This window comes from Pseudorca crassidens, chromosome 10, assembly GCF_039906515.1.
Source record: "Pseudorca crassidens isolate mPseCra1 chromosome 10, mPseCra1.hap1, whole genome shotgun sequence".
In the NCBI taxonomy this organism is placed as follows: Eukaryota; Metazoa; Chordata; class Mammalia; order Artiodactyla; family Delphinidae; genus Pseudorca; species Pseudorca crassidens.
Genome location: NC_090305.1, coordinates 44,090,438 through 44,111,367, shown reverse-complemented (window position 1 = coordinate 44,111,367; position 20,930 = coordinate 44,090,438). Strand labels below are relative to the sequence as shown.

Genomic DNA, 20,930 nt, shown 5'->3' with positions numbered 1-20,930 from the left:
AATGAGCAAAAGTAATAATATCGGTGCTGCTGCTTTGTCCACGCCCCCTCTTTGGGTCCCCAGGCATGAGGACAGTGAAAAACATGGCTCTGCTTGTGGAGAGGTCTTCGGAAAGGAAGCAAAAGCAAGGGATAGGAGGGGCTCGCTCACACGTTGCTTTGAAATTATTTTGCAAACTGAAAAGCACTAAGTAAGCATCGTTACTGTTCATGGTTACACAGATTGCTTTATTTGACTGTGAAGAAAAACAAAGTGATCATGTCTTCTAAAATAAGCCACTTGGCGTGCTGTGTCTATGTGTTTTCTCATTACTTTTTAAGGAGTTGACTGATTTTAATGAAATTCAGTAATAAAGAATATCATGACATACCCTCAGTGTCTTGAGACCCAGTGACTGAAATGAAAGTTTCCAAGTAGACAGTCATCTGCATTTGGTATATGCCAGTGCCATAGGTAAAAAACAATAAGAATATTATGGTAAATATGCTTACACAATCACTGATTCTCTTTTCTTTGTGTGTGTGTTTGCCAGTGTATGTTCTAAAAACTAACAGTTACAACAGTTAACATTTATTATGGGCTTAGTGTGTGTCAAGCATGACTCTAGACTGTCTTTAATCCTTTTGACAGTCCTGAGAACTGGGTACTGTCATTATCCCCATCTTATTGTAAGGAAGCAGAGACCCAGGGAGGGGAAGTGACTTTCCCAAGGTCACACGGGTAGTAAGTGTCAGAGCCTGGATGTTTTGGTGGATATAATGCAGTGTTTTGGTCAACTTTATTCATCACGTTGTACATCTTACACTTCTCTGGGAAATTTTCAAATCATCTTTGCTGGAGGCTGATTTGGGTGGCCTGAGTAACCAGCCATTGTTGTTGGTTTGTTTGTTTTTCTGATTTTTTAAAATTGAAGTATAGTTGATTTACAATATTGTGTTTGTTTTAGGTGTACAGTACAGTGATTCAGTTTTATATATATATGTATATATGTGTGTGTGTGTATATATATATATATATATATTCTCTTTCAGATTCTTTTCCCTTATAGGTTATTACATAATACTGAGTATAGTTCCCTGGGCTATACAGAGGTCCTTTTTGTTTATCTATTTTATATATATTAGTGTGTATGTGTTAATCCCAAGTTCCTAATTTATCTCTCCCCACCCCCCACCTTTCCCCTTTGGTAACCATAAATTTGTTTTCTATGTCTGTGAGTCTCTTTCTGTTTTATAAATAAGTTCATTTGTATTTTTTTTTTTAGATTCTGCATAAAAGCAATATCATATGATATTTGTCTTTCTCTGTCTGACTTCACTCAATATGACAATCTCTAGGTCCATTCATGTTGCTGCAAATGGCATTATTTCCTTCTCTTTTATGGCTGAGTAATATTCCTTTGTATATATGTACCAAATCTTTTTTATCCATTCATCTGTCAATCAGCCATTGTTTATTTTAACCCAGAGCACCAGGAACACTCACTTAAGGAACGTGTTCTGTAAAGCCAGACACTATGATAACAGGAGGTGAATGTGTGTGTGTGTGTTGTCTTAGAAATGTATCTCTAGATGTTGTGATGAGGATAATGACAGTTACCACCAGCACCAAACATTTCCTTGTCTTAGTGATTATGTCATTTTTGATTGAAGTTGTAAATTATCTCAATTCAGATCTTCACTTAGTTTTTGTTGGAGATTAAGCTTTGGTTGGACATTAGTTTTGTTTTGTTTTGTTTGCAGTACACGGGCCTCTCACTGTTGTGGCCTCTCCCGTTGCGGAGCTCAGGCTCCAGATGCGCAGGCTCAGCGGCCATGGCTCACGGGCCCAGCTGCTCCACGGCATGTGGGATCTTCCCGGACCGGGGCACAAACCCGTGTCCCCTGCATCAGCAGGTGGACTCTCAACCACTGCGCCACCAGGGAAGCCCATGGACATTAGTTTTAACATAATATTTTAGGAAGATTTCAAAAATTGCTTTAAGTGGAATAATTTGCATTGAGTAAAAAGCTAGTATTTTGCTATTTTATAGTTTCTAAAAATAAAACAGAAAAGCACCGAAGTACTGGGTCTATTTTCATTACAGACTTCGAAATATGATGCAGTTTGACATGACTCTACCTGGTAGCTTCTGTTTAACCTAATGTCATGGGTAAAATCTTATGACAGTTTTTCATACTATAGAATAAGCTGCCTTCAGAGTCTTTCTGGAGCTTCATAGCTGTTACCCAGTTACTCAGTCGGGGTACGTTATATTCACTGGGAGCATAATGGATTATTTAAACTAGGTAAGACAGACCTCTTGGGTTCCATTCTTTTTTTTTCCCCCCCCTTAAACTTAACCTAGGAAACAGCAGTTAATGTCCTTGACAGGATAAAATTAATTCATGTTTAATACCAACACAAACATAATGATTGAAAACAAATGCTGTTCTGAACCAAAAGTCCTAATTCACTGTCAGTGAAAGCTATTCGAAGTTTCCGAAAAGAGATTGGTACTACCCTTTATGTTACTTTAGCTAGGTTTTTAAACAATGTGGATTGTTTTCCTGCTTCTAAATATTAGTCATTGGATTAAAATGTCTAAAGACTGAGGTATTTTCTATTACTGTTGATAACCCAGAGTACCGTTTTTCTACTTATACTTCTGTATTATTGCATTAAATTCTGTGTACACTGTCATAAATTCCTAGGCAGAAAGGAAAAAGTCCCCCTATCCCTACCTCCTGTTAAAGATTCCTGCTCAAGATTATCTTCAAATCTAAACTACATTATCAGGTAATATTAACGTTTCCACATTTCTATTTTATTTTTCAAAGACATACCAACTCTATACAAGGAATAGGTGCCACCCTTCCTATGGTGTCATCAACAGCCAATTATCCCCACACTGAATTGATTTCATTTCAGTGAAGAGCACAGAAACTTGATGTTTTAGCGAACATATACAGTCACATCCCAGCTAAATATATGACCCTCCCCAGCTCCATCTAGGCCGTGGTAAAAAGTTTTACCCACAGCCTGCTTACTGTTTTTTCTGGCCACTCTGTTGCTTCTCCAGTTGTCATTCGGTTTGTTCCCACAAATGAACACATCACTGGTACAAGTCTCTCTGAACCAAAGATTTCTAAAAGCAGGGAATTTTTAAACCGAGTTGAAACCAGAGACAGAGACCGGAACACATGTAATTGTGCTGTGATAAATGTTCTCTGGTCCAGGGGAAGGCAGTGTGGAACCCAGGCATCCTCCTGAGCATGTTGGGTGAACTAGAATGCCAGGCGCCGTGAAGCTGGGGAAGCCGGGAGGTTTGAGTCCTAATTGTAAATGGTATGGCTGAAAAAAATCAATTTCCAAGTATCCTCTTAAGATATTTATTAAATGATCCTACAACAACCTCTGTAATGTCACCATATTTTTAGAGATAAAATTAAACTGTCCAAAGAATACTTTAATAATGATTTCTCAGTGGCCCGTATTGTTACATAGCGGTCAATGACAAATTGTTCTCTGTTTTTGTCAAAAACAGGAGCAAATTCAGTAAAGCTGTCGCAGAAGAGGTTTTTCTTGGGGAAATATTCTTACTTGACTGGATTTTTGTTAATGAGCCTGTGTTATCAGGGAGGTTTCGTAACACCTTCCTGTGGTATTTTTAAAGGTGACAATGTTTTCACTATAGAAACTGTACTTTGATGCATGGGCTTTGTAGGAAGGTCACATTATTCAGTCAGCTATATCAGAGTGGCTTTAAGATGTTAGGAAGAAAGAATATCACCTATGCTGGGCAACACAGAAGGCCCACCAAAGCAGAGGCTGCACGAGGCCACTACGATGGCGCTGATGTGATGGCAAGGTTCGTAAGACTCCATGGTCGCACCACACACACCAGCAGAGCCAGTGGGGCCTTCTTCCTACTCCGAAAGACTGTCCTGGTGGGGAACGTGGCACGAGGGCTCTTTCCATGTTTGCTTCTAACTAACGCCATGCTCTTGGTGTCATGTGGCCTCTTAACTCCTATGGCTTCATTTAAGATCCAGGAGTTAGACGTAGGAAACAAACTTACGGTTACCAAAGGGGAAAAAAGGAGGAAGGGAGGGATAAGTTAGGAGTTTGGGATTAGCAGATACATACTACTATACTATATAAAATGAACAACAGGACTTACTATAGCACAGGGAACTATATTCAATATCTTGTCATAAATGGTATCTATATACTATATATATTCAGTTATATGTATATAACTGAATCACTTCTTTGCTGTGCACCTAAAGCTAACACAACATTGTAACTCAACTATATTCCAGTTTAAAAAAAAAAAAGATCAAGGAGTTCATGTAGGTTGTTCTGAATGCAGTTCCAGCCAGAGATTTTATACCAGGGGATTTTTTGGTGGTTTTGTTGTTAACTGGATAAATTTGTATCTTCATTTTAAAGTGGTTCTCCCCGCCACCCCCAGCCCAGACACACCCACCGGCACACACAAAGCGCCAGGCTATAGCATCTCCTGTCATTATCATGGGCCTTCCTTAGATAAAAGGAGATCTACATAATTTATTTTACTCTCATGGAAAGTTGCTTAAAGGGGTGTGTGTGTGTGTGTGTGTGTGTGTGTGTGTGTGTGTGTGTGTGTGTGAGAAATGGGAGCAGAGAGGGAGGAATTTGCTTTGTTGTTTCGAAATGATGCGTTGGTTTCTGGATAAGAAAATTTGATGGGTTAATGTTTTTTAAATGTTTCTCTAGGTCTGTAATCATTCATTAAATAATAGCTTCGGGTAGGTAAATGCTGTGATGGTAACTTCCAGGAAGAAGAGGAGTGCATATTACAGATCCTCCTTAACATTCAAGATAAATTCCCATCAAGATCAGTCACCCTGTTAAGTGTTTCTGAATTTGTTTGCTTTTGTCATGGGGTCTGAATATCCTATTTTCCTTCAAATATAAATTATTTTCCACTGAAATAAATAGCTACTGCATGTTCATCTGATGACTATCCTTGAAAACCCTTGACCCATTTATGTGAAGCTGTTTATCAGTTTATCAGAAAACTAAGAACACAGGTTGCTTTCCGTTTTCCTGAGCTAATGGCATATCTATTTTGAAAGAATAATAGAAATTGTTGTTTCTAAGGCCTAGTTTTGTACTCACAGCAAAAAAAACCACATCTCTTGTTTGGCTTCTAATCCATATTTCAGGAGCACCTGGGCCAGGAAGATACTTTGGTCAGTTTTTATGGATAATAGTGCATTTACTCACAAACACTGTCCATTTACTGCACTTGAATTTCCTAATATCTCTAGCCTTTCAGCTCTAAAAACTCCATGTTTCAGTTGGTAAAATTAGTCTTTTACCTTTTCTATGATGTGGATCATTGTACTTTGTGGTAAGATTTTTCAGGAACTTTTCTTTTAAAAGATTTAATTTAATTTTAGAAATATAGAATGAGAAAATTATACTGTTTTGCTTATAATTCAATTAGTATTTGTGTACTTTTCTAAAATCATCTGCCTTTAGAAGATTTTTTAACTGAATCACATCTAGTAGGCTGTGTAAAGTTATGTTTTGAGACCAGTTTAACATTGTGATTTCTGTATGTATGAAATAATACTGTTGACTACTTTTCAGAAGAACCTTACTCATTTTATTCATTGTGTATTTCTCTCTTACGAAAATGTGAGAGAGCTAGGTATCACGATTAGCGTTTAACACAGTTCAGTACATCTCGATTTTACTAACTTTAGAGACCATAGCATTGAAAGTAGCTGCATAAACCAAATTTAGGAAGAAAAGTTCAGCCAGTCCAGTTCTGCGCTAAATGTGAGTTCTTTTATGTTATCCAGATAGATCTTTGGAATCTGATTCCAAGTCACAAAGATAAATATACAAGTTGTTGTCATCAATACCAATGTAATATTAAGAGTACAAATTTCAATTTGAATCAGAATCTATTAGGATCGTCCTTTGTAGAGTTAGTTGAAATCAGCTTAATAAAATAGGAATTCAATTATTAAATAAATGGCACATCCTTAAACATAATCAACTAGAGGACATTTTCCCATAGCACTTCCTGCTTCCCAGCTGTACTCTGCTCACTTTCTCATCCATATTCTCCACTTTACTGTAAGCCATGAAGGGGCGGGGGTGCTGCATCTCTGGGCACCAGCACTTTGCCAGGGCTCTCCGTGCTGTTTGGTAATAGTGGGCACTGTTTGATGAATGGTTGAGTTTATGAATGAATTGTCTATGTAGCTTTAAAAGTGTACTATCCACATGAAATATGAGGTTGCTGTTCTTAGCTTTACAGAAGGTTAGAAGACTAGAATAGAATTGTGCTAATGATCCAGAGTTAGAGCCTAAGTTGGGCGGAATTAGGGCCATTTTTTCTTATGAAAAGTTCTGGGAGGATCTCTGTTTAGAGAAAGGCCCTGGTCCACATTCTGTGGAAACTTTATTATTCATGTAGCCATGAATAAATAGCTTATATGGGAAGGGAGTGGCAACTGACAGTCAAACCCTTAGTTTCTGCTGATTCCAGCCTAGGGCACGACCCACTGTTCAAACGTGGTAACTGTGGGCACGTTTTTCTTTGTCTTATGATCCACATGTCACAACAGCCTGTGTGATTAGACAGGATCAAGTGCTTGTTGCAGTATTTCACTTCTTGACTCTGAAGAGTGGGCATTGATATTATCATGTTGATGGGTTGTTTATTATGTATATATTCCCTTCTAGTTGGCTATAGATATTTTTCCCAACTTCACGATGGCCATATACTGAGTTGTATCTAATAATTGTTGAATGGGTGTGTAACCTGTAGAGTTCCAGTTATGGATAGATTTTTTTTTTCAAAGATTCAGTTCTTAGGTTTATAAAAATCATTTTGGAATATTTTCTTATGAAAGGTAAAAAAGGTCCATCCCACATCTTTTCTGTAAAGTTATCAGAGAAAGTATAGGGTTGTTTTTAATAGAACTGTCTTCACTTGGGGCCAGCACAGTTTTACTTATGTTCAAATGATTATTTTGTGAGATTGAGGAAAGAAAATCTGCCCTCTATCTGCTACTCTGGCATGGTTGCTTATTTCATAAGATAAGGAATGGATAGATTTTACTTTATTTAAATGAATCTATGAAATTTCCCCCCACACACACCCAAAGGCTAAGATTTGGCTTGCTGAGTTAATTTTCAAACAGTATTTTTAAAGAGTGTTTATTCAGTAGATTAAAAAAAGTGGGTGTGATTTTGTTAATGAAACATCCAGAGTCATTTAACTGCCCTTGATCTTTGCCTGAGTCTTGCATCAAATTCAAGAGGAATGCATGCTTATTAGTAACGACTAATATTCATGTCCGCTAATATTCATATTCTTCTTCTCGAAGAAGCTTGGAATAATTGATTATTCCAAGCTTGGAATAATTGATTCTGGAGAACAGTTCTACTTGAACTTGGGTTTTGAAAAGAATGACACAAGAGTCGACTTGAAAGTGATGCGCGCTCTGCATTTGCAGACACTAAACGTCTAAGAGTCCGCAGCTGCAGCGCACGGGAGTATGGTTTCATCTGAAGGATGGGGACCTGTTAGCCCTTATCCCTGTTTCCTATTCCCAGGGGTGCAGTCCCGGCGGGGCTCCTGGTGTCTGTTCCGCCTCTGCTCGCCCCTCCCCCACCTCCCCAGTTACCAGATACGCGAACCCGCGCCGCCCTCCCCGCGCCTCCAGGACCGGGTCTGGTTCGCGCTGATGTCACCACCAGGCGGTTGCCTCGCAGCCGCCCGCCTCTGGGCACCTCCCCCTCAAAGGCTCGAGGGCTCCCGGCCGGACGGGGCCGGAGTCCGGGGGATATGCCCACGGAGTCCGGTCTCGGGAGCGCGTAGCGGCGGAGTGGGAGCCCGGGCCCCGCGGCGGCGAGGGGCGCGCGGCAGATGCGCCCCCGGGAGCGCCCGGGCTCGGGACGCCCGCCCGCCGCCTCCAGCTGCGCCTTTCAAGGCCGGCGGGGTCCCAGCAGCCCGAGCCTTAGAGGAAGCCCGGAGCTCTTCTCTGCTGCAGTTGCCTCAGGTGGATCCGTCGTCTTAAGGAGGATCAGATAAGAGTCTTTGAAAACGGCTTTTTTTTTTTTTTTAGGGGAGTTTATAGTACACCGTGCTTTGTGTTTACTTTAAACGGTCGCTGGATTGTACTGGCCTGGCCGCCCAAAAGCCTATTTTTTCCTCTTTGGATAATTCTGAATAGTCTCGAAGAAGCTTAATATGGGTAGAAAGACTGCCTTTCGAATCAAGATTATTTATAGCTACTCCCAAAAAGAGTAAAAGAAAATTTGAACTTTCTTACCGCATTAGACTTAACTTATTTTTCTCTGAAGACTTGTTCTGTGCCTTCATTGGAACAGTCCATGGTCCCTGGGTTTGTCTTTTAAGTTTCTGAACCTTGGTTTATTTATAAAAGAGATGGAGTTTTGCAGGCCGTCTTTAAGTGGATTACAGTTAACCAGAGCACTGCTGAAATTAACATTCAGCCAGCTAAGATGCTGGCTCCTTTGGAAATTTTAACCTGGAAATCTCAGATGCAAAATTAGAATAAAAAGGGAAATGGACCGACAATGGAATGTTCTAAGTGTTTGAGCCACTGTTAAGTGCATTATTTGGTTTCTTTTTTCTGTGTTTTGGAGTATATGAAAGGGAACTCTGGGGGCCTTTCTGGGTAGGAGGAGGAAGGAGACTTCTGTTCTCTGCTCATGATGCACTTTATTTTTGACAGTCATTCTCAAACCACCAGGTAAAGGGAGGGTTGCAAAGTAGACCGGTGCCCTGCTGCTGGCCTTAAACACCTCATCTATGACGACGTGTGTTATGTGAGATGCGTCCTTGGGCTGGAGACACTTTATAGTTCTGTTCAGAAGTGTGCTTTGCTGAAAGATGCATTGCCTTATTTCCCACTTTCTGTGTCAAGAGCTGCAATATTTGTTTTAACTCTCTCCAAAATGGGCAAGCCGCTGAGCAGACCGGACTGTTTACGTCAGAATCCCCCCTGTGTAGGGAAGGGTGAGGAAGAGGAGGACCTCAACATCGAGGACTGTTACGTCCCGCAGCGCTCCATCTACGACACGGTTAGGCTGAATGAGCAGATCGACTCTGGTTCCAAGGGAAGCCTGTCTTCCAGGCATTTCACAGATAGGACTTTACCCTACAGTCACAGAACACTGGATGTCAGTTCTTTATGCTCCAATGGTGCCCTTGCTTCTTCCAGTGCATTTGAGCTGAGAGGCCGTGAGACTCACAAACTCGATGAAAAGATGATCTTTGATGCCCTCAAACTGAATAGCGATATCATCCGAAGCACAGGATTACCCAAAGCCAAATCTCACGCAGAAAAGAAAGAGCATAGACGGTCATGGCGAATGTTCGTCCCAGCCAATTTTATGGATTATGCAAACAAAAGTGAAAGCTCTTTTGTTGAACCTCCTGATCTGTCAGATGCTGTTACCAAGGCTGGCAAGTGCAGAGGGGGTAGTAATTCTCTCACGTCGGAGGAGGATGACTCTGGGTTATGCAGTCCTCCAGCCGAGAGGGAAGAAAAACAGGGCATTTTACCTGGAGACCCATCCCGAATTAGAAGCTTGTCTTCTGCTGAAGATATTCACATAGCAGAGCAATATAGACCCTTTTTTTCTGTTAATTCCATCAGCGAACAGAAAATCCCCTTGCTTTCATGCAGAAGCGCCCACCTTGATGACAACTTCAAAACGATTTTACATGATGTTTCTCCACCAGAGGAAACAAAACGTGTCAACGGTCAAAGGGAAATCCGTGGTGAAAATTGCTGCCTGCAGAATGATGTCAAAGAGAGCACTCTTAAGGCTGACCCATTCATTTTGCCAAGAGAGGGAGAAAACAAGTGTATTTCTAACCCCAGAGAAGAAGGAAAAACATATGGACCAGGAGAATTACAAAGCACAGCACGAAGTAGGGAATTTATGGGAGGTTCTCCTGAGGATTTGCCTCTCCCTCACACAGATCTGGGGGGAAATGATGTAGATGGGGGTAGTGCAAGTTTAGTAGAAAACCTGACATTATTGACACAATACGATTTGGAAGAATCCAACGTAGCATCTCAAGAGGACATGGAGGCTCCCCTTTCTGCCCAGGAGATGGAGGCGATCCCTATGCAATGCTCCCCCAAATTCAGAGCAGTAAGAAAGAAAGCCACTGCCCGAAAAACAAGGGCCCGGGCAGGAACCTTGGACCCTGTCTGTAATGGCTTTCACTCAGTTCAGGTAATTAACGGAGATGGGAAATTCTGTGATGCCCAAGGTCTGTGGTAGTGTTGTCAAGTGGCCACTGGTGTTTCCAATCATGGTCAATCCGGTCTTGTCTTTGGGGGGGTTTGACTAGTACCCTACCAGATGACAGATATTGATATGATCATAACAACAAATTAATTAGGGACCGTTTTTGAGGAGCGTGATTATCCCCAGCTGTTTGGAGTCCTGCTCCTGGTTGTAGAGACGGTGGCTGTTCCCTTTCATTTGAATGCCTCCACTGTGAATTTATGTTAGGCTTAGGCTTTTCCACAAATTGTGGTTTAAGACCCAGCCATTTAAGGGCAGTTATATTGGATTTATTAAGCTCGAACGGGCTTAGGAAGGTACCAACACAGTATTGTTTTGGTCTGAGAAGTGCTTTCCTCAAATTGAGGACTTTTTACACCTTCTGAAAATATTCTCTCAGTAGCTCTGCATGGGGGAGAGAGGTAATTGTGCTGTATTTTGCCCCTCACTTGTATAGCCCCTCACTTTTGGTAAGTGGTGAGTGAGGTAAGCAAGTAAAGCGTACTGCCTTGTAATAGGGAGAGGTTGGTTGTCAAGCCTGTAATTTTTTTCTTCCCACTTAGATTGAAGTTCAGCTATTTTGGTCCTTTTCCTAAGCTTTTCTGGTAAACTTTGCCTCAGAGGTAATTTTATTTTATTTTAAGCTTCTCTTGTGTTTGTGTACTCATGGGTTAGATTGGGGGGAGAGTCTCTCTTCCTAGGTATTTTGTTACTGAGAGATAAGGAATTTGGACACTATCAGTCTATGAAATAATTGCTCTAATCAGGGATGCCCTTTCCATGAGGTTGCATTAAATGGCATGCTAGTTTGAAAGCTTAGCAGAGTACTTTTTCTTTTTTACTGTATTTTTACAGTTTATTTGTAGAAAGTAAACTGTTAGGAGTATATAGATTCTTTAGTAGTTATCTTTCTTTAACCTTAGTGTATTTTTGTTAGCACTTGAGAAAATTACCACAGACTCACCCAGAACTACGCTGATAGGCAACCCTGAAATTCATTTCTTTAAAACCAAGTCCAGGGATTAAGGCAATTTACTGGAACGTTTTTATTAGGTTTTTGTTTTGTTTTGTTTTGCCCTGAAAATTAGCTGTGAGGGAGAATAAAACTTTCCCCTGCATCCTTATGTATCAGACAAGTTCCTGGAATTAAAAATGTAGCAGTTTCCCTCCCCCCTCTTTTTTTTGGTAAGTAGTAAAACATATCTACAGCTATTAGTTCCTAGAAACAGTAACTTGGAAAGTGGTATAGAAAAGAAGTAGGATCATAGCACCAAATTCTGTTTTCACTACCTTCCTGTAAGTTTCTATTGACTTATTAGGTAAATTATTGTCTTTTTTAAAAATCATGAAAGACATACGGTAATTTTTTCCCAATGATTTGGGGAATTCTTATAATTCTTTGTTTATGTGTAGTTGACTTTTTATACTGAGTATTGTTATATAGAAACAATTAGCCAGTGTGGAAACTGTCTGGATTTTCTGTGGAAGAAGTTTGGGCTTTTTGCTAAGAGGGGACTTTTAGAAGAGATGATCATTTATTTGTTTGCTGTTCTTTAATTTACTCATTCATACTATAACACAGAAGTATCCTGTGTGCTGGGCTTGCTCCAGAGTCGGCAGAGTTTGTCTCTGGCAGCCTCTACATCTTTCAAAATTATTTTCCATACTGTGCCTGTAATTTTTTCTTAAGTCCTATTTTGATATTTGTTTTTATTGTTTTCATATATTCTGTTTAACTGTTCGTTCACTTAGACTGTTGATATACTTATATAGTGGCCTGTTGTATAATGACTCAGCGCCCCAAACCTTGTCTTACCTTAATCTCTAGCTGAAGCTTTCCTTCCTTAGTTAAATTATTTGCCTTCCTAGCATCCTTCAAGCCCTATATTAAAAACATTTGTATTATCTGTGAAAGAATTGATGTACCCCCCCAGTATTATCTATTGAGGGGTTATCATCATATACCCCAAGATATAAATAAAATTTTCTATGCTGATATTCATTTGGCAAATCATTAACAGGTCCATATTACAAGCTAGGTACCGTGGTAGGTCCAGGGTATAGAACGACTATAAGGAAAAGAAAAATTTATGCTTTCGTGGAACTTGCATTTTACCCTAATACATTAATTAGATCTTTTGCCAGTTACAGGCAGCGGGGCCTATAAGTTGGGTGGGATGGAGAGTCGGCAGGGAGAGTGCTGGAAAACTGCTGACAGAGCAGGCAGTGATCCAAGGGTGACCAGGGTTGCTGTGCCGGCCCTGTGTGAGCAGATCCGTGGGGTGAGGCCTCCGTGCATCCTGCAAGCCCGTCGGCATCTTGACAGGCGTTGAGGGGCTAGGCGTGTAGGAATCCACACTATTGCAGTGCCCATCTACCTCTTTTTTCTGTTTCTTTCCCTGTATTTGCCCCTCTGGCTCACGTCATCTTCTTGTCAGTGACTTCCATTTCCAATTTGAGTCTCAAATGTCATTTGCCAGTTAGCAGCAGGCATCCTTGGAAGGGCCTATAAGGATTCTTGCCAGGAAGGCTCATCTTGGGCCCTCGTTACCATTTTGCTCCTTAGCATTTTCTATACCTTCTTTTTTTTTTTAAATTGAAGTATAGTTGACTTACAATGTTGTGTTAATTTCTCCTGTACAGCAAAGTGACTCAGTTATACATATACATACATTCTTTTTTCTATTCTTTTCTATTATGGTTTATCACGTATATTGAATATAGTTCCCTGTACTCTACAGTAAGGGAACTCGTTGTTTATCCATCCTATACGTAATGGTTTGCATCTACTAACTCTAAACTCCCAGTGCATCCCTTCCCCCACCTTGGCAACCACAAGTCTGTTCTCTCTCTTTTAAATTAATTAATTAATTAATTTTTGGTTGCATTGGGTATTCGTTGCTGCGCGCGGGCTTTCTCTAGTTGCGGCAAGAGGGGGCTACTCTTTGTTGCGGTGCATGAGCTTCTCTTTGCAGTGGCTTCTCTTGTTGCGGAGCATGGGCTCTAGGTGCATGGGCTTCAGTAGTTGTGGTTTGTGGGCTCTAGAGCGCAGGCTCAGTAGTTGTGGTGCACGGGCTTAGTTGCTCCACAGCATGTGGGATCTTCCCAGACCAGGGATCGAACCTGTGTCCCCTGCATTGGCAGGTGGATTCTTAACCACTGCGCCACCAGGGAAGTCCCACAAGTCTGTTCTCCATGTCTGTGAGTCTGTTTCTGCTTCGTAGATAAGTTCATTTGTGTCATATTTTAGATTCCACATGTAAGTGACATCATACGGTATTTATCATTCTCTTTCTGACCTGAATGGTTTTGATAATATTGTGAATTTATATTTAGTTTACTTTCTCATTATTATTCATAAAGCAGCTGTAACACATGAATAGGCAACAAAAATCTTTATTTCTAATAATCTATACCTGATGATTGAACAGATGTTTATATTTGGTGGCTGTTAGGTACTATAATTCATATAATTATTGTTCTTTCCAATGCAGGTGTTTCAAAAAGAAGAGATTGAACCCTTGCAGGTTAAACAGCAGGATGTGAACTGGCTGGGTCAAGGCCTCATTCAGAGTGCCGCTAAGGGCACCAGCACCCAGGCCTTGGAGCGGGACCTGGACAATGCCAGTGCACGATGGAAGACCCTCAACAAGAAGGTGACGTTACCACCCCCTTTGCTGTCATTTCTGTGGATTGTTCTTCTCCAGCATTTGCTGTGACCACCAGTCGTATTTCTAGTAGCCAAGCTTCCCTAAACCTGCCTGTTCCTTGACATCCCCATGAACTGATAGCCCACCCTAGATGCCCCTAGGGCTTGCTGGGCAGCACAGAAGCAGGAAGGACCTCCCCCACCCACTGCCCCCACGAGGATAGGGACCTGACCGCACAGCTGTGACGGCAGGCGGCCAGGATCCTGGCCCTGGGCTGGTGGGAGCACACGCACCTCCAAGGGCACAGGGGCTACTTGGCTCCATAATCAGTGTCCCATAGGGATCTGGGCTCCCTGTTGCCAAATCCTTTACTTATTTTGCAAAGAACTTGGAACTCTCACTTTTTATGTGAAACCTAATTTTCAGATGTCAGCAACTCACTCCATACTGTGTAATAGGTCACACAGTACAGCTCTGTGTCTGTTTGCCCTGGACTAAGGGTTTGCACCTCGCTATAGATCATTAAGTCCAAATACTATTTTACTGATAAGATGTAGATCCCACCTTTTTCTAAATGCCCATGATGGAAAACACTGGAAAATAATGCTCTGATATCTTAAGAAGGTGACGCTGACGCACAGTGGCAGCTCTTTATGTGACAGAAATGATCAGAAAAGGATTTCGGGATGGCAGTGCTCATCTAGTGGTGGTCGTGGTGGGGGATTGTTCTTGGAGTTTTCCTTGCGTTGAAATGTGAAGCAGTGGCTGGATCTCAGAATGACATTTATCCTTCTTTAGAGTTTGATTCATACCACAGCACTCCTCAAATACAACTGGGATGCAGTGTCAGGTGTGAATACTTTCCATGGAGCTTAAAATATCTTGCCAACTACTTTTTCAGCCCAAAAAGAAAAGACCTTTGAGGGGGCAATAGGATATCTCTATGCAGAACACAGAGACTCCATTTACTGGGCGACAAAGGCGCTGGCTTGTCAAGAAAGGACTCTATAGAGCTTGGATCTAGCAGAATTTAATTGGATACTTCATAGTTATTTTGCCTAGCAGAACGTAATTCTGATTCTCCCCACAATAATATTGTTGTTTAAATCTTAGTCTTTAAAAAAATATTCAACAGTAGGAAATAAAGAATGAATCCCAGGGATAATGATAAAAATGAATAAGGCACTGTTTCTTTCAGTAACCTTAAAATATTTGAACCATTCATTGCTAATCATAAATGTATTGGATACTTCCAGAATCTCAAAGCCTTCCCCTTTTGCACTGACTGGTTGAGATGGCAACCTTATCTCCTTGGCTTACTTGCTAACTTTGCGTTTGTCTCCTTTCCATCTGTATCCTGCCCACTAGCAATGCTTTGGGTGAATTTTAAGTGAGAAGGAAAAGAAAATTTGTGACCAGATGGGAAGATGAGCATGGAAGTGTTGGCTGGTGGGCAAATTTCATTTTTCATGAATGCAGTAGATAACTGGGGATCCCTGGTGCTGTGCAGGTGGCCCAGCGAGCAGCCCAACTGCAGGAGGCCCTGCTGCACTGCGGGAGGTTCCAGGATGCCCTGGAGTCCCTACTCAGCTGGATGGTGGACACCGAGGAGCTTGTGGCCAATCAGAAGCCCCCATCGGCAGAATTCAAGGTGGTGAAGGCCCAGATACAAGAGCAGAAAGTAAGTTAGCGGAGCTTTCGTACTGTTTCATGTTAAATCTTAACAATGAGAGTAAAAGTTCACCTTGTGACTCTCTTTATTTGTGTTAATAGGATATCCTCGTTAACTGGTAATCAATGCTGTAGACATTGTTTTGTTAGTCATTCAACAAATATTTGTGGACCATCTGCCACAGGTCAGCCATCGTTCCAGGTGCTGGAGATATATCATTGACTACAAACCATAGACGTTCCTCATCGAGTTTAAGGTTTAGTGGTAAGGGAGGAACGGGGAGAGAGAGAGACAATAAACAAAGTAAACACGTAAATGGTGTTACATTAGCCATCGATAAATAACACTGGGATGGGAGATAAGAGTTATTAGCAAGAGACAGAGTGCGAGGGTGGGGGACAGGAAGTGCTGAGTGGAGGGGTGTGTGTGTACAATTTTAAAAAATAGTGTAGTTGAGTTCGAAGACATCACTTACCGAAAAGGTGACTTCGAACAGAAATATTGTTTTCCTGTGTATTAGGTTGATGCACATGCAATTGCCTATTTTATAGAGTCAGTATGGGCAGTTTGTTATGGTTCAGCCTGTACTGACATGGCAGAGAGTTGATTCACATACGCTGAGAACCATACTTCTGTGTCTTTTGATTCAGCAAATACAGGACCCAGTTGGAAAGACACTTCTTAGAGGGATGGTCACTACTTGGGGCCACATGTACAATTTTTGTGGTCATTAGGAAGCATTTAGTGACCTGTCCAGTATTGATTTGTTAGCCATGACTTGAAATGACACGTGGGGGGGTGGCACCTGGCACACAGCACACTGATAAGGCTTCTCTTTAAAAAGACAGGACCTTTAAAAGGAAGAGACTGGATTAAGAGGCTTAATTGGGTTTTGACACCCAGTACTACTCTCTCTAAAAATTCTTCGAAGACTTTAGTATCTTGGGAAATTAACTTATTAGAAATAGATTTACAGGTATGGATTAAAGAAATATAACAGGAAACACATTGCATTTGTTTGATTTTTGAAAAAATATGGTAATATATAATGATATGTAATAAAATAATATGTATAATTTATATAATGTAATAAATATATACTATAATCTGGTGTTAAATATAATAGTATAATTGCTACCATTCACGATTTAAACATTTATTATTTGCCCAGAGTTAATGAACTGTGCTTAGCCAACAAAACCTGTCTATTGATTTTGCTTTCTTAATTGCTAGAAGCTGTTCGTTAAAGTTTACCAAAAGTAATCCACTTAATTGTTCTCTTTACTGCCTAAACCACTTGTTGTACTTTGATTTTATGATGGCTCTGACCTGTGTCAAGAGAGGGCATCTCTTCCCCTTCTCTTTAGCCCTGTTCCCCTCCCTTCCTGCTGTGGTGGCCTTGATCCCAAAGTGACAGTGAGAAAATACCCTTCCACCTTGTTACTTCTGGGTGACTGTCTGTGCCTTTGGTCCTTAGGCATCAGTCAGGGTCAGGTTAAGGAAGCAGTGCGGTACTCAGCATTCTGTACACCTGTGCCTTCCTCACTGCTCTTCACACAGGGCCTGGGGATTGCACTTATTCCTGAAATACTTGTTTTGATTCATTGGAGGAAGGGAATCTTGATTTCTGGCTACCTATGTCAAACACTCCCTTCCAGGTTTCTCAAAATGAAGCATTAAATTGAAATTTTTTCCATGGCTCAATCCTGAAATATTAGTCTTCCTTAGCCAGCTTTGGGGATTTCTGACATGTTTCCCCCTCGGTTCATTGTGGAAATGATATTTAAAGGCTCTTTTTAGTTTTCATCCTCGTAAAGAATTTTAGGAGCTCTCTTACCCGCTAAAAGCAACCAAGAGCCTCTAGTTGTAGCCTCACTAGCTTGTGAACTTGGTCTGACTTTCAACTTCCCTTCTGCGTTGGATTGTTTAATATGGGGAAAGGTTTTGAAAACAGCAGTGATTTATAATGACCTTTTCTATCTCAACGGGACAGATCACTGTTGATTGTTTAGGGCATTCCCATTTCATTATAATAATTGGGATCTTGCGCTCTCAGTGCAGAGGAGTTATCCTAAGCGGCACATTCTACTCCATTACTTCATATTAACAAGTTAATAACGAATGGTTCAGTGGCCTTATCAATATTTGTTTTATTTAGTATGAAAAGCCGCCACCGCAATGTTTGACACAATAATAATGAATCATTAAACAAAATGAGTTTTTTTGAAAAAATCCTACTTCTCAGGTCCTTTTGTATGTGAATCCACACAAAGTTATTTTTGTTACATATCACAAGTATTTTGTGTATGTTTTCCATATGTTGATAAAATTATCGCTTTGTTTCCTTTCTTTTTATTTATTTTTTTTTAAATTTACTCTTGTGTCTTAAGCTTCTCCAGAGATTGTTGGATGACCGCAAATCTACTGTGGAGGTGATCAAACGGGAAGGAGAAAAAATTGCCGCCACAGCAGAACCTGCAGATAAAGTGAAGATTTTGAAACAACTGAGTCTCTTGGATAGCAGATGGGCGGCCTTGCTTAATAAGGCTGAAACAAGGTAAATGCTTCCAGTCTTTGGAAAGAGCACCAATGGCGTTCATACTGATTTCTTGTATTTTGGTAATGCTTTTCTTCAAATTGTTATTTTCCTGTGTTTATCATGTATGTGAACATGGAGGGCAAGGGCTATGGCACCTCTGTCTTTATTCCCCCATGGGGACGTCCTGTAGTCTCCAAATCTATCCCAACTCTTAAGAGTATTTCCTTTGGGGGTCATTCGTTCATTCATTTATAACGTAGTTATCGCCTGCCTACTGTGCATCAGGCAGAGCTGGGCCTTCCGCAGGGGTGCGCTGGTCAGATCATCCCTGCCCTCAGACAAGGGACAGCCTAGCAGGGTTTCGTAGCCATTGAAGACTAATGACAAATGTGATGGTTCAAAGTGAAACCTGGGCACAGGGTGCTGTGGAAGCAGAGAACAGGAGGAACCTGGCCTGGGGCAGGAAAGTGATAGCTAAGCTCTGTTTTAAAGGAGGAGTGGGAGTTATCTGGGAAGTGAGGCAGGTGGAGGGCACTGTGACGTCTACCAGGGCCGGAAGCTGGAGCGTGGCTCCACCGGGCTTCATTACACTTCGTTTTTTTTCTTTTTAATTTTTTTAATTGAAGTATATAGTTGATTTACAATGTTGTATGAATTTCTGCTGTACAGCAAAGTGACTCAGTTATACATACATATACATTCTTTTTTAAAATATTCTTTTCCATTATGATTTATCATAAGATATTGAATATAGTTCTTTCTTCATTCTCTTCACTGGCACCACATTGACCGATGTCATGTTGTAGCTACACTGAAGTGTACACTGGCTGGGTTGGAAATAGATGAGCCACTGAAGAGAATGAGCATCTCCATACATTCCTACCTTCTTTGGAACTAAGATGGTGCAGAGAAGAGTTTGTCCAATCTTGAATTACGGAGTAGAAGGAGTTATCATTCTAGGACCATTGAATAAGGGGCTCCGAAGGAGGCTGGAAGTTTCATGTTATTCTTTAATGTGTGTCAGTAGATTATTCCTTCTGTGTAATGCCCCAGAATTACTGCCATGGGAGAGACTCTCAATACTTTTTTTTAATAAATGAAAGTCTAGATCTCTGCTTCACTCCCATGACTGTCCTTTTTTTTCCCTAAACCTTCCTCACAGCGGTATTAAGTGGAGGGATGGTGGTGATGCTACGATTCACACACAGACTAATAGATTCCCTTACAATTTAAATCATAGTCAATTAAACCTAGTTACAAAATAGTTCTTTCTAGTGATTCTAGGTGATTGGATATTAGAATTTTTAAGAAAGAGTCATAAATAGTGATCATCCAGAAGTCAAAAATAATGTAGTAATTTTATTCATTTTTTTAAAAAGATCAAATGTATTTCAACTGAAGGTTTTAAAAATATATGCATGTGTAATTTGTGATATGAAGGTATAGAAATTATGTTCGGTAGCATGTGCCAGTTGTCCATAATTCCCTTTGTCCCCATAGAAAGCTCATTTCTCAAATCATGTAATTCTCTAAGAATTAAACATGATAACAGGTGAAGACAGCTGCTCTTGGTCCCAGCAAAAATAATTCACAGGATTGGATACAGCATCAGGTCCTCTGTATACAGACCAGCACAATCACTTGCCGTAGATAAAAACCAAGGACCGTGCAAGTAGGTTTTAACTTACATGGTACCTTTTTAAGGGAGGAAACAATGGGTTTTCTAAAAGCATTCAAACTCTGTTACAAGTTAAAGTCTGAGGAATATTTCTCCTCTTTCATGATATTTTAGTCCATAAAATATTAACTGTTGCCTTGGGGAAATATACCTGACAGTGTACTTTTTAAAGGAGGACTCACTAGTAATTCCAGCACAGGGGATGCTATAGTTATTCTTCAAAATTTAAATCTAATTTTGACCATTTGATTAAAGCAATTTCAGTAACTGATGCTCCGATTGAAGTTAACTATTATGTAAAGCACAGAATATATGTTCAGTAAGTATTACCTATTACTATCATTATTATGGCTACTATTGTTATTATAACATTACTATGATTATACCTATTATTATTGTAAGTATTACAACCAGGTTACTTAAGACTTTCACAAGATTTAGGCCCTTGAGGTTGATGTGTTGTTCAGCTTTACTTTTATTTAATAGGAGAACTATTTTTTAAAGTTTTTCATAGATTTTTTTTTTTTTTTTGGCCATGTCACGTGGCTTGTGGGATCTTAGTTCCCCGACCAGGGATTGAACCCCGGCCCCCCGCAGTGGAAGCATGGAGAATAGGAGAAATATTTTAAAGTGTCCTCTCCATGTGAGAGATTTTAATTTTAATGTTAGATGTTTTCTACAAATACTGTTTGGAGTGGAACACGGGAGCATGAGTGAAGATTTCTGTTGACAGTTTCCCACGTTTCTCATCCCTGAATGACCTTCCTCTTGGCACGTTTTCAGGAATCGTCAGTTGGAAGGTATCTCAGTGGTAGCACAGCAGTTTCACGAAACCTTAGAACCACTGAATGAGTGGCTGACAACCACAGAAAAGAGGCTGGCGAATAGCGAACCCATTGGAACCCAAGCATCCAAGCTGGAGGAACAAATTGCCCAGCACAAAGTAAGGTTCCCATCACACGTTAGTGAGATCCAGTTTTCCGTGCCCTTTGTGGTTTTATGACATGCATTTGAGTTTTGTACTGTTGTGTGATGCATCAGTGCAACCTTAGACCCATTTCATGTGTCAGC

The 20,930-nt window shown here is 40.6% G+C and overlaps 2 protein-coding genes across 31 annotated transcripts in view; both read left to right on the top strand.

Annotated features, from left to right (window-relative positions):
- DST (dystonin) overlaps positions 1-20,930 on the top strand; it is a 499,741-nt gene that overhangs the window by 402,905 nt on the left and 75,906 nt on the right. For all 30 annotated transcript variants that reach the window (XM_067753487.1, XM_067753485.1, XM_067753482.1 and 27 more), the window contains 4 exons: positions 13,815-13,976; positions 15,481-15,651; positions 18,033-18,199; positions 20,643-20,802. In XM_067753487.1, the coding sequence (XP_067609588.1) occupies positions 13,815-13,976; positions 15,481-15,651; positions 18,033-18,199; positions 20,643-20,802 (660 nt within the window). The remainder of the gene's footprint in view (positions 1-13,814; positions 13,977-15,480; positions 15,652-18,032; positions 18,200-20,642; positions 20,803-20,930) is intronic.
- Positions 7,801-11,862, top strand: LOC137232163 (uncharacterized). Its single transcript, XM_067753509.1, has one exon. It carries the CDS (start codon positions 8,974-8,976, stop codon positions 10,312-10,314), a length of 1,341 nt encoding a protein of 446 aa, XP_067609610.1. The 5' UTR covers positions 7,801-8,973; the 3' UTR covers positions 10,315-11,862.